General features: G+C 38.8%; 1 protein-coding gene across 2 annotated transcripts in view; it reads left to right on the forward strand.

Moving 5' to 3' along the window:
• The window catches only part of ints10 (integrator complex subunit 10), a 79,697-nt gene that overhangs the window by 22,786 nt on the left and 42,496 nt on the right, over positions 1-14,415 (forward strand). For both annotated transcript variants that reach the window (XR_014602823.1, XM_084085599.1), the window contains exons 12-14: positions 3,818-3,974; positions 9,017-9,099; positions 12,167-12,325. Coding sequence is in view for 1 of the 2 variants with exons in the window: in XM_084085599.1 (XP_083941725.1) it covers positions 3,818-3,974; positions 9,017-9,099; positions 12,167-12,325 (399 nt within the window). In the remaining variant the exon portion in view is untranslated. The remainder of the gene's footprint in view (positions 1-3,817; positions 3,975-9,016; positions 9,100-12,166; positions 12,326-14,415) is intronic.

Raw genomic sequence — 14,415 nt, forward strand, 5'->3', positions numbered from 1 at the left:
TGATCTGATTGGCTAGTGACGCCACCGGGCCTATATATACATGGCATCACTCTGACAGTGTCTCCGCCACTGTCAGAGTGAGGTAAGACGGGAACCATGAAATGGCTGCATGGCTGATACATAATTGGCAGATAGGACAGATAGGACATTTATATAGACAGGAGGGATATGACATAGGACACTTATACAGACAGGAGGGATAGGACACTCACACAGACAGAACGGAAGAGGACACTTACCCAGACAGGTTGGATAGGACACTTACATATACAAGAGGGATAGCGACCTATAAATACATGTGTCACTGTGATAAGCCAGATTCCAATACCGAAAATCCGGCCACTAGCTCACTCCCAGACCTTCGAACCGGAAGTAGTCAAGTAGTCGCGGTCCAATTGTTCCTATCTGTCTTATTGGACAGATAGGACAGATAGGACACTTATATATACAGGAGGGATATGACACTTACATAGACAGGACGGATAGGACAGGAGGGATAGGACACTTACACAGAATGAACGGAAGAGGACACTTACCCAGACAGGATGGATAGGACACTTACATATACAAGAGGGATAGCGACCTTCGCGACCTTCGAACCAACACAAGTCTTCTGGCGGAGAGTTGTGCTCCGAGGAGCACTTTTTCTAGTTATTATTATTATTATTATTATTATTATTATTATTATTATTATTATTATATTATTATTATTACTCTCCGCAGGAGAGTATTGTTTTCACTTTCTAAATATGACACACCGATTGGTCAAGCCTCACGTGACACGTGACAATACGGTGAAATACTGTATAAATACATGGCGTCACTTTGACGGTGTCTGGGCCACCGTCAAAGTGAGGTAAGACAGGAACCATTAGAAATGGCTGCATGGCTGATACATAATTGGCAGATAGGACAGATAGGACACTTATATAGACAGGAGGGATATGACACTTACACAGACGGATAGGACACTTACAGTACACAGACAGGACGGATAGGACACTTATACAGACAGGACGGATAGGACACTTATACAGACAGGACGGATAGAACACTTACACAGACAGGACGGATAGGACACTTACATAGACAGGAGGGATATGATATGACACTTACACAGACAGGACGGATAGGACACTTACAGTATACAGACAGGACGGATAGGACACTTACAGTATACAGACAGGACGGATAGGACACTTATACAGACAGGAGGGATAGGACACTTACACAGACAGGAGGGATAGGACACTTACATAGACAGGACGGATAGGACACTTATACAGACAAGACGGATAGGACACTTATACAGACAGGACGGATCGGACACTTATACAGACAGGATGGATAGGACAGTTAGAACATAAGAATTAGAACATTCCCAACATTCCCAACACAAGTCTGGTAAGAGTGAGGTAAGACAGGAACAATCACGAAATGGTTGAGAAATGGCGGATACTGTAACGATTGGATAGGACACTTACACAGACAGGACGGATAGGACACTTACACAGACAGGACGGATAGGACACTTACATAGACAGGACGGATAGGACACTTATACAGACAGGACGGATAGGACACTTATACAGATAGAACATTCCCAACATTCCCAACAGCGGAGAGTTGTGCTCCGAGGAGCACTTTTTCTAGTTACTCTCCGCCAGGAGAGTATTGTTATCACTGCGTTTTCACTTTCTAAACATGACACACCGATTGGTCAAGCCTCACGTGACACGTGAAATACTGTGATCTGATTGGCTAGTGACGCCACCGGGCCTATATATACATGGCATCACTCTGACAGTGTCTCCGCCACTGTCAGAGTGAGGTAAGACGGGAACCATGAAATGGCTGCATGGCTGATACATAATTGGCAGATAGGACAGATAGGACATTTATATAGACAGGAGGGATATGACATAGGACACTTATACAGACAGGAGGGATAGGACACTCACACAGACAGAACGGAAGAGGACACTTACCCAGACAGGTTGGATAGGACACTTACATATACAAGAGGGATAGCGACCTATAAATACATGTGTCACTGTGATAAGCCAGATTCCAATACCGAAAATCCGGCCACTAGCTCACTCCCAGACCTTCGAACCGGAAGTAGTCAAGTAGTCGCGGTCCAATTGTTCCTATCTGTCTTATTGGACAGATAGGACAGATAGGACACTTATATAGACAGGAGGGATATGACACTTACATAGACAGGACGGATAGGACAGGAGGGATAGGACACTTACACAGAATGAACGGAAGAGGACACTTACCCAGACAGGATGGATAGGACACTTACATATACAAGAGGGATAGCGACCTTCGCGACCTTCGAACCAACACAAGTCTTCTGGCGGAGAGTTGTGCTCCGAGGAGCACTTTTTCTAGTATTATTATTATTACTCTCCGCAGGAGAGTTTTGTTTTCACTTTCTAAATATGACACACCGATTGGTCAAGCCTCACGTGACACGTGACAATACGGTGAAATACTGTATAAATACATGGCGTCACTTTGACGGTGTCTTTTGCCACCGTCAAAGTGAGGTAAGACAGGAACCATCACGAAATGGCTGCATGGCTGATACATAATTGGCAGATAGGACAGATAGGACACTTATATATAGACAGGAGGGATATGACACTTACACAGACGGATAGGACACTTACAGTACACAGACAGGACGGATAGGACACTTATACAGACAGGACGGATAGGACACTTATACAGACAGGACGGATAGGACACTTATACAGACAGGACGGATAGAACACTTACACAGACAGGACGGATAGGACACTTACATAGACAGGAGGGATATGACACTTACACAGACAGGACGGATAGGACACTTACAGTATACAGACAGGACGGATAGGACACTTACAGTATACAGACAGGACGGATAAGACACTTATACAGACAGGAGGGATAGGACACGTACACAGACAGGAGGGATAGGACACTTACATAGGACACTTATACAGACAAGACGGATAGGACACTTATACAGACGGATAGGACACTTATACAGACAGGACGGATCGGACACTTATACAGACAGGATGGATAGGACAGTTAGAACATAAGAATTAGAACATTCCCAACATTCCCAACACAAGTCTGGTAAGAGTGAGGTAAGACAGGAACAATCACGAAATGGTTGAGAAATGGCGGATACTGTAACAATTGGATAGGACACTTACACAGACAGGACGGATAGGACACTTACACAGACAGGACGGATAGGACACTTACATAGACAGGACGGATAGGACACTTATACAGACAGGAGGGATAGGACACTTATACAGACAGGACGGATAGGACACTTATACAGATAGAACATTCCCAACATTCCCAACAGCGGAGAGTTGTGCTCCGAGGAGCACTTTTTCTAGTTATTATTATTATTATTATTATTATTATTATTATTATATTATTATTATTATTATTATTATTAAGGTGAGAGGAAATCACACAAATGCATTAATTAATATGCAGAGAGAAACATGAACTGATAGATTCACTGTGTATGTGTGTGTGTGTGTGTGTGTGTGTCTGTGTTTCTGTCTGTCTGTCTGTCTGTCTGTCTGTCTGTGTCTGTCTGTCTGTCTGTCTGTCTGTCTGTCTGTCTGTCTGTCTGTCTGTCTGTCTGTCTGTCTGTCTGTCTGTCTGTCTGTCTGTGCGTGCGTGCGTGCGTGCGTGCGTGCGTGCGTGCGTGCGTGTGTGTGTGCGTGTGTGTCTGTGTGTGTCTGTGTGTGTGTGTGTGTGTGTGTGTGTGTGTGTGTGTGTGTGTGCTCAGAGCTCAGATGATGAGGACCCTCAGGGTAAAGGTCGTGGGGGTCGACACATCGTAGTGAACAGGACAGAGATGCCAGGGTGGTCAGACACTCTGGACAACTTCCGTACGGCCAGGGACAGCCTTGACCTTCTGACCTCACAGGATACCCTGGACACTGGTAAACTTAACCCTATGACCCTATGACCCTATGACCCTATGACCCTATGACCCTATTCTCTTTTTATTTGTATTTACATATAAATATCCTCTTTTCAATACAGAACCAAATGACTGAAAACTCTTTATCAAACATCTTACAAACATCCTGTTTTCTCTTTTCACATGTCAGTGACATCACTGACGAATCCTTTTTATCTTTATAACCAGCTTCTAACGTAATGGCGTACATCCGTGCTACTTCCGGGTTGCATACCAGTGACATCACTGTCCAATCCTTGGTATCTTTATCCTAGCTTTTCAACGTGGTGTTTACCAACGTGTTGTTTTTAGATGTTTTCATGCTTGTGCTAATGAAACACTAAACAGGATTATTATTTCATGTGAACATTCAGTACAACTATCATAGATGTAACTCAGAGCGGTACGGTGGAGCAGTCGCCTCACAGCTAGAAGGTCCTGGGTTCGATTCCCGCAGGGGACGCTGTGGGCGTGTTCTCTCCTCCATCATCAGTGCCCATACCCTAGTAGGTGGGGTTGGTGAAAGGGCCTTTCTGTGTGGAGTTTACATGTTCTCCCTGTGTCTCCTAGGGTAGTTAATACCCTCACAAAAAACATGCAGTAATCCTGGTCTCTATACCGCCTCCCCCTGGTCAGCCGGGGCGCCTGATGGAGGGGAAAGGAACTGGTTGGAATAACGTGTTCCTTACACGCGCTACGTCCAATCAGGGAAACTCCCCCCTGTCAGGTGACAAGAAGGTCAGTTGGCTCTCATGCATTGAAGGAGGCATGAGCTCGGCCCTGGCCTCTCTAGGTTGGCAGAGGGAGTGTAGTGCCCAGGATTACATAGACAATTGGCACTGGGTGTAAAAAATGGGGTTACAAAAATCGTGGGATACAAAAAAAAAAAAAAAATAGATCACTGGTAACCTTTACCCTATGACCTTACCTTAACCCCTAACCCTTATAATAATAAAATAAAGGGTAAACTTACATTCCTTCCAAGAGATGCTCCGATTTTTGGGGCCGATCACCGATCACCGATCACCGAAAACAGTTATCTGCCGATCCCGATAATACCGATTACAGCGTCAAATCCATACATTCTTCTATTTATTCTGTTACTGTAGCAGCATTTATATATTAATGATTCTTCTTACACAACATTGAGATTGCAGATTATAAAAATGAGGAGATGAGAAAGTATCATGAATTGACAACCGTTTTATTGCAGGCTGAGGCAACGTGCAATATTTCAGTTCACACTAGAGACTAGAGACACAACTTGGAGCTTTACAGTAAACTGTAGCTTTCCTTTGGTAAAATAAAAACCTCAAATATTATTATGTGTACAACACACGACATGTGCACCAACAGACAACTGTAAACATTTCACTCAGTCTCTACAGACTCTCTATTAGAGACACAACATGGAGCTTACAGACTGCAGTGTAAACTGTAGCTTTCCTGTGGAAAAATGTATTCAATCTTAAAATAAAAGATAGATTATGTGCACATTCTGCACAACACACATGTGCACCAACAATAAACATGTCACTCTCTCTAGAGGCTGTTTCTTATAGAGATCAACATGGGAGAAAAATAAAATAAATACATGATACAATAAAAATGAGAATAACTAATTAACTGTCACATGTGCAACATTCTCTCTAGAGACAGAACTTATACTGTGGCTTTCCTGTCAAAAAGTCAACTCAAACTGCAACATAAACAGGCTATAGCAAAAATATAAAGTATAGTCACAGTTTGTCTCTGCATGTTAGCAGGAGCTAACAGACAGAATAATACGTGGGCAAACAAGTTCACAGCAATAAACAAACAAAAAACATTGATCTAATATCTGTGTAGGTTTATTATCTATCTAACCATTTCAGCTGAGGTAGTTTATCTCTGTCTGTAGGCCTATCTAGTAGTATTTATTTATTTCAGCTGAGGTAGTTTCTGTGGCCTTTAGAGAGTAGGGAGAGAGAGCCATGGGTAATAAGGTGATCAGTAAATACAAAAGAAGAAAAAATCATTGCAGCTCTATCTGTAGGCCTGGATAATGGCTATATCTCCTGTAATTATCTCAGCTGAGGCATTTCTTGTGACTTTTAGAAAGATAGGGAGAAGGGGGGGTTGGAGTTCAGAGTCAGACACAAAGCTTACTTCTTCTGATTAAGCAGCATGAATGGCAGATTTACCTTGGTAAATATAAGCATCTCAGCATTTTTGGGAGTTAACCTCTTCCTCTTCTCATCTACAATAAGTTCTGCTGTACTGAAAAGGCGGTCGCTATCTACGCTTGTGCAAGGTGCACAGAGATAGGATGGTGCTGCTTGTGAGAGAGCAGGAAAGAGGCCTTTATTGGCCTCCCAAAAAGCAAGTGGCTGTTTGTTGTCTGGGATAACTGGCTCTGATAGATACAGAGTTATCTCAGATGATGTTGTGTTGTCAGCAGCTTCATGTTGCCCATCTTCAGCCAACAGTTCAGCATACATAGCATGCAAGCCAGTGTGTGGTACCTTCTGTGGGGGCTCAGCGTCTGAGCCACTCGCTGATGAACTCTCCTCACCAGTCTGTTGCTCCTCTGCAGTGGCCAGGAGGACATCAGAAAGCAGCGTATCTGTAGCTTGAGGGCGGCGTGGAAAAATGTGTCTTTATACCTATCAGAACAAAACAAAATTAAACATTCATTATTAATTCATCATGATGGACTTCAAATGTCAATCTTAACTCATGTTTTGATTAGTCATGGGCTTGCCTGGCCTCATAGCATAGTCCAAATGTGTTTTTATTCTATAGTTTATATTAAGTACTCATTTGTAAATCAAATTTAGGTGAATTTGAGTGAAATGCAAACCATCCTATCCTACACTACAGGATAGCACAACACAACACTATCATTCAATGTTATCTTTAAGCATAGCCTCTTTTATCAATCATTTAGGCCAAAGCTACTAGATAATCATAATAATAACAAATGTCTCTCTTCCCACTCTCTCTCTCTCTCTCTCACACACACACACACACACACACACACACACACACACACACACACACACACACACACACACACACACACACACACACACACACACAGAGGAATGTGACGTTCTCACCTTGGATCTAGGGCTGTAGCGAGGGTGTACAGATGCTCTGATTCAAGGCCACTGAATCTCTTCTTCACAGCTTCCAAGAGGGTGGCTTTGGTTGTTTTCACACCATGGTCACTCTCTTCTGTTTTCTCCAGAAGACGAATTAAAGCTCTGACAGATGGAATAACATCTGCAGCTGATGCAGTTGATTTGCTTATCTTTTTTGTGAGCTCGTCAAAGGGGTCAAGCAGTGAAATCATATTTTCTACCAATTTCCACTGGCTGGTGGTGAACCCGGCTGGCAAATCATAGTCAGCTGCATAAGAACATAGTGTAGGGCACGTTTCTGTTCCAGTAAACTTTTTAGCATAGCAACAGTACTGTTCCACCGGGTGGGGACGTCCTGCTGTAGCCGTTTGAGTTGATATTCCGTGCCGTTAATTTCTTTCTGAATATGGAACAGTCTGGAGTAGGCAAGATTGGAATGTTTAAAAGGACCGACGATGTGTCGCCCAATTGCGATGATATCAATGCATTATCCCGCAAAATGACGTGCACTTTTTTCTTTGGGATCCCCCATGCTGCGAACATGGCTCTGAAAGCCTCAGCGATAGTTTCCGCGGTGTGTGACCCAGAAAACTCTTGTGAGTGAAGCACAACTCTGTTCATCTCGAACTTCTCATCAATAAACTGCGCAGTTAGGCTTAGCATGGACAAAGGAGACACACTCGAGCTCCAAATGTCACTCGTGAAGCCGATTGACGCGATCTTGTCGTCCTCCATAAGCCTTTCCATGTGCCTGTATATGGTCATATATAATTCCGGCAGGCAAACATCAGTGAAATGTTTACGACCTGGGAGCGTGTATGGTGGATCCAAGCTGGAAACGAGGCGTTTGAACCCGACATCTTCCACAACAGACAGCGGCTGATGATCGAGGCATATGAATTCCATTACTTTTTTATTTAATTCTTTTTTTTTCTTGCTGTCGTCACTGTAGGGATTCTTTTGATTCAATGTCTCTGTTACGGTCAGCTGAGTGAGTGGCGTTTGGGTTGCTGCTCGCTCTTTCTCTTTCACTGCCTTAGTGCTCGCTAATATTTTATACTCGCCATATTCCTTTGTGTGATGATCTCTCAAATGTCTAATGAGGTTCGTGGTGTTGAAATACTTTGGAAGCAATCCTCCACGAGGTACCTCCTTCGCACCATAGACTGTATAAATGAGATGGACAAAGCCACTCCGCTGCTTTCTACAGACCGAAAATGAAGCCGATTGTTCCACGACTGTAGGTCCGCCATCTTTCAATATCGCGTCAGAATGAGACCAGACCATTATTGGTTGGGTAGCTTGTCAATCAAGAGCGGGGGGGCGGGGAATGAATGCTATTGGTTGTGTAGCTTGTCAATCAAATCATCCCGCCCCTCCTAGAGAATAGCCTACTTTATCGTCAATTTTAAAATAAATAGGACCATAATTTAGCAAAACGCATATCCTGATGATTGAAAGGAGACTTTAAACTAGCGACTGGAAGCATATAGAATTTATGACAATTTTTATTACAGTAAGAAAATCTAGTCTAAAGTTTGTCAAAAAACCCATTTACTTTGTAAAACTTCCAGACCGGCGATGCCATTGTTGTTTTTTATTTTCAACCAAATGCGCCGCAGTGTGAAGAGACTAGAGTCGCTCTTTCGCCACTGACACACCCCCTTAGGAAATTTGGGAGGCAATGGAATTTCATAACATGGAGAGACAGCCATGCACTCTATAAAATTCACTATATTGAAACGTCATCTGATCGGCCCGTTTTTATCGGGGTTTTTTATAACTCTGATAAAAGCCGATAGAGGCATTATCGGCCGATTGTAATCGGTTGCCGATTAATCGGAGCAAGTTCCAGGCCGTTCTAACATATTTTTTACTTCTTTTACTTTGACTCCAGAGTTTAAGAAGATGTGTGCGTCCTGGAAGACAGACAGCTGGCTGTGGTTCAGAATATTCCTCACTGACATGATCATTTATCAGGTATTTATGTACTTATTAATGTCTAATAAAGATCACTGACATGATCATTTATCAGGTATTTATGTACTTATTACTGTCTAATAGAGTGTATGTTATATATCCCTGTTGTCGGGCAGAAACCAGCTATGTCCAAAATATAAACTTTTCAGGAAATGAAAAAAACCCAAACATGTTTTTAGAACACAATGACAACACTGTCTCATCAAAGTGTGACTTTATACATGGTCAGATACTTGAATATGTCCTTATATTATCTTTACCATATTAATGTATATATTAATGTATATATGTATGTATATATTGATGTATATATTTATATTAATTTATATATTGATGTATATATTGATGTATATATTTATGTATATATTTATGTATATATTTATGTATATATTGATGTATATATGTATGTATATGTTTTCTATATTTCAGGGTCAGTATCGTAAGGCTCTATCGTCTCTACATCAGATGAACAGTGTTCAGCAGTATATTATAGTATATTTATATATATATGTATGTATATATGTATGTATATGTTTCTATATTTCAGGGTCAGTATCGTAAGGCTCTATCGTCTCTACATCAGATGAACAGTGTTCAGCAGTATATTATAGTATATTTATATATATATTGATGTATATATGTATGTATATGTTTCTATTAGGGCTGGGACTCGATTAAAAAAATTAATCTAATTAATTAGAGGCTTTGTAATTAATTAATCTAAATTAATCGCATTTTAATCGCACATCAATATTTGACCTGAGAACAGTGAGAAAATGTGTTTTCAAATGGATTTTGGTAAATGTCTTTAAGTACATGTTCTCAAGTACTGCACTTAAGTACAATTTTGAGGTATTTTTACTTTACTCAAGTATTTCCAATTTCTAATACTTTTACTTCTACTCCACTACATCTCAGAGTCAAATACTGTATTACACTTATACTCCGCTAAAATTATTTGAAAAATTGAGTTACTAGTTACTTTGTAGATTTTGATTATTATTATTACAAAACATACAGTAACCACTTCAGCCCTATATCGGCCATTAGAAAATAGCCATCTACATGCATTGTGAGCTTGTAGATCTGCTATTTTCAAAAGATTTGAGTACTTTAACTGTTGGTACTTTAAATACATTTTGATACTTTTATACTTTTACTCAAGTACATTTTGAATTCCGGACTTTTAATTGTAACATAGTATTTCTACATTGCAGGTAGAGTGTGTTGTCACTGTTGTTTTATCGTTGTTTAATTAATTAATTAATACAAATAATCCGCGCGCATGTGACCCGCACCGCATCGCGCCCCCCCCCCCCCCCCCCCCCTCTCCTCTCCCGCGGGGCGGGGGTTCGGGGGGGCAGCCCAGCCAACATTATCAAGCAGGCTATCGGGTGCGCCGTCTTCATTCATGCTTTCATGCACTGCGTTGCCTGCGGTTTGTTGTTGTCTGAGACCAGACGAGACCCATGCATGTTGCTTGGTGCACCGGGACAAACGGTCCGTCTGAAACTCGTCCCGTGAGAAACGTTCCGCGGGGCAAAAATAAGTGCGATTAAAATGCGTTAATTTTTTTAACGCGATAATTTTTATGTAATTAATTGATCGAAATTAACGCGATAAAGTCCCGGCCCTAGTTTCTATATTTCAGGGTCAGTATCGTAAGGCTCTATCGTCTCTACATCAGATGAACAGTGTTCAGCAGTATATTATAGTATATTTATGTATATATTGATGTATATATGTATGTATATGTTTCTATATTTCAGGGTCAGTATCGTAAGGCTCTATCGTCTCTACATCAGATGAACAGTGTTCAGCAGTATATTATAGTATATTTATGTATATATTTATGTATATATGTATGTATATGTTTCTATATTTCAGGGTCAGTATCGTAAGGCTCTATCGTCTCTACATCAGATGAACAGTGTTCAGCAGTATATTATAGTATATTTATATATATATTTATGTATATATGTATGTATATGTTTCTATATTTCAGGGTCAGTATCGTAAGGCTCTATCGTCTCTACATCAGATGAACAGTGTTCAGCAGTATATTATAGTATATTTATATATATATTGATGTATATATGTATGTATATGTTTCTATATTTCAGGGTCAGTATCGTAAGGCTCTATCGTCTCTACATCAGATGAACAGTGTTCAGCAGTATATTATAGTATATTTATATATATATTTATGTATATATGTATGTATATGTTTCTATATTTCAGGGTCAGTATCGTAAGGCTCTATCGTCTCTACATCAGATGAACAGTGTTCAGCAGTATATTATAGTATATTTATATATATATTTATGTATATATGTATGTATATGTTTCTATATTTCAGGGTCAGTATCGTAAGGCTCTATCGTCTCTACATCAGATGAACAGTGTTCAGCAGTATATTATAGTATATTTATATATATATTTATGTATATATGTATGTATATGTTTCTATATTTCAGGGTCAGTATCGTAAGGCTCTATCGTCTCTACATCAGATGAACAGTGTTCAGCAGTATATTATAGTATATTTATATATATATTTATGTATATATGTATGTATATGTTTCTATATTTCGGGGTCAGTATCGTAAGGCTCTATCGTCTCTACATCAGATGAACAGTGTTCAGCAGTATATTATAGTATATTTATGTATATATGTATGTATATATGTATGTATATGTTTCTATATTTCAGGGTCAGTATCGTAAGGCTCTATCGTCTCTACATCAGATGAACAGTGTTCAGCAGTATATTATAGTATATTTATATATATATTGATGTATATATGTATGTATATGTTTCTATATTTCAGGGTCAGTATCGTAAGGCTCTATCGTCTCTACATCAGATGAACAGTGTTCAGCAGTATATTATAGTATATTTATATATATATTTATGTATATATGTATGTATATGTTTCTATATTTCAGGGTCAGTATCGTAAGGCTCTATCGTCTCTACATCAGATGAACAGTGTTCAGCAGTATATTATAGTATATTTATATATATATTTATGTATATATGTATGTATATGTTTCTATATTTCAGGGTCAGTATCGTAAGGCTCTATCGTCTCTACATCAGATGAACAGTGTTCAGCCTCCTCAGGCCGGTCAGAGTCCAGAGGTCAGGGGTCAAACCAGTGTGGAGATGCACAGATCTGTGATTCAACAAGCTTCCTGTCACTATGCTCTGAGAGAGTACCGAGTATGTACACACACTACACACACACATAGACACTCATTATAACATGTACACACTGTCATTATGCTCTGAGAGAGTACCGAGTATGTACACACACTACACACACACATAGACACTCATTATAACATGTACACACTGTCACTATGCTCTAGTGGCTTAGTGTCATAGTTGTATGTATACAGTATATAGGTTTAATTAAAGTGTTCATAATGGCTTAGTGTCATAGTTGTATGTATACAGTATATAGGTTTAATTAAAGTGTTCATAATGGCTTAGTGTCATAGTTGTATGTATACAGTATATAGGTTTAATTAAAGTGTTCATAAGGGCTTAGTGTCATAGTTGTATGTATACAGTATATAGGTTTAATTATAGTGTTCATAATGGCTTAGTGTCATAGTTGTATGTATACAGTATATAGGTTTAATTAAAGTGTTCATAATGGCTTAGTGTCATAGTTGTATGTATACAGTATGTAGGTTTAATTAAAGTGTTCATAAGGGCTTAGTGTCATAGTTGTATGTATACAGTATGTAGGTTTAATTAAAGTGTTCATAAGGGCTTAGTGTCATAGTTGTATGTATACAGTATATAGGTTTAATTAAAGTGTTCATAATGGCTTAGTGTCATAGTTGTATGTATACAGTATATAGGTTTAATTAAAGTGTTCATAAGGGCTTAGTGTCATAGTTGTATGTATACAGTATATAGGTTTAATTAAAGTGTTCATAAGGGCTTAGTGTCATAGTTGTATGTATACAGTATATAGGTTTAATTAAAGTGTTCATAATGGCTTAGTGTCATAGTTGTATGTATACAGTATGTAGGTTTAATTAAAGTGTTCATAAGGGCTTAGTGTCATAGTTGTATGTATACAGTATATAGGTTTAATTAAAGTGTTCATAAGGGCTTAGTGTCATAGTTGTATGTATACAGTATATAGGTTTAATTAAAGTGTTCATAATGGCTTAGTGTCATAGTTGTATGTATACAGTATATAGGTTTAATTAAAGTGTTCATAATGGCTTAGTGTCATAGTTGTATGTATACAGTATATAGGTTTAATTAAAGTTTTCATAAGGGCTTAGTGTCATAGTTGTATGTATACAGTATGTAGGTTTAATTAAAGTGTTCATAAGGGCTTAGTGTCATAGTTGTATGTATACAGTATATAGGTTTAATTAAAGTGTTCATAATGGCTTAGTGTCATAGTTGTATGTATACAGTATGTAGGTTTAATTAAAGTGTTCATAATGGCTTAGTGTCATAGTTGTATGTATACAGTATGTAGGATAAGGGCTTAGTGTCATAGTTGTATGTATACAGTATGTAGGTTTAATTAAAGTGTTCATAATGGCTTAGTGTCATAGTTGTATGTATACAGTATATAGGTTTAATTAAAGTGTTCATAAGGGCTTAGTGTCATAGTTGTATGTATACAGTATATAGGTTTAATTAAAGTGTTCATAATGGCTTAGTGTCATAGTTGTATGTATACAGTATGTAGGTTTAATTAAAGTGTTCATAAGGGCTTAGTGTCATAGTTGTATGTATACAGTATATAGGTTTAATTAAAGTGTTCATAAGGGCTTAGTGTCATAGTTGTATGTATACAGTATATAGGTTTAATTAAAGTGTTCATAATGGCTTAGTGTCATAGTTGTATGTATACAGTATGTAGGTTTAATTAAAGTGTTCATAATGGCTTAGTGTCATAGTTGTAATTATACAGTATATAGGTTTAATTAAAGTGTTCATAATGGCTTAGTGTCATAGTTGTATGTATACAGTATGTAGGTTTAATTAAAGTGTTCATAATGGCTTAGTGTCATAGTTGTATGTATACAGTATATAGGTTTAATTAAAGTGTTCATAAGGGCTTAGTGTCATAGTTGTATGTATACAGTATATAGGTTTAATTAAAGTGTTCATAAGGGCTTAGTGTCATAGTTGTATGTATACAGTATATAGGTTTAATTAAAGTGTTCATAATGGCTTAGTGTCATAGTTGTATGTATACAGTATATAGGTTTAATTAAAGTGTTCATAAGGGCTTAGTGTCATAGTTGTATGTATACAGTATATAGGTTTAA

The sequence above is a fragment of the Gymnoscopelus microlampas genome (genome assembly GCF_963454915.1).
Source record: "Gymnoscopelus microlampas genome assembly, chromosome: 18".
NCBI classification, from domain to species: domain Eukaryota; kingdom Metazoa; phylum Chordata; class Actinopteri; order Myctophiformes; family Myctophidae; genus Gymnoscopelus; species Gymnoscopelus microlampas.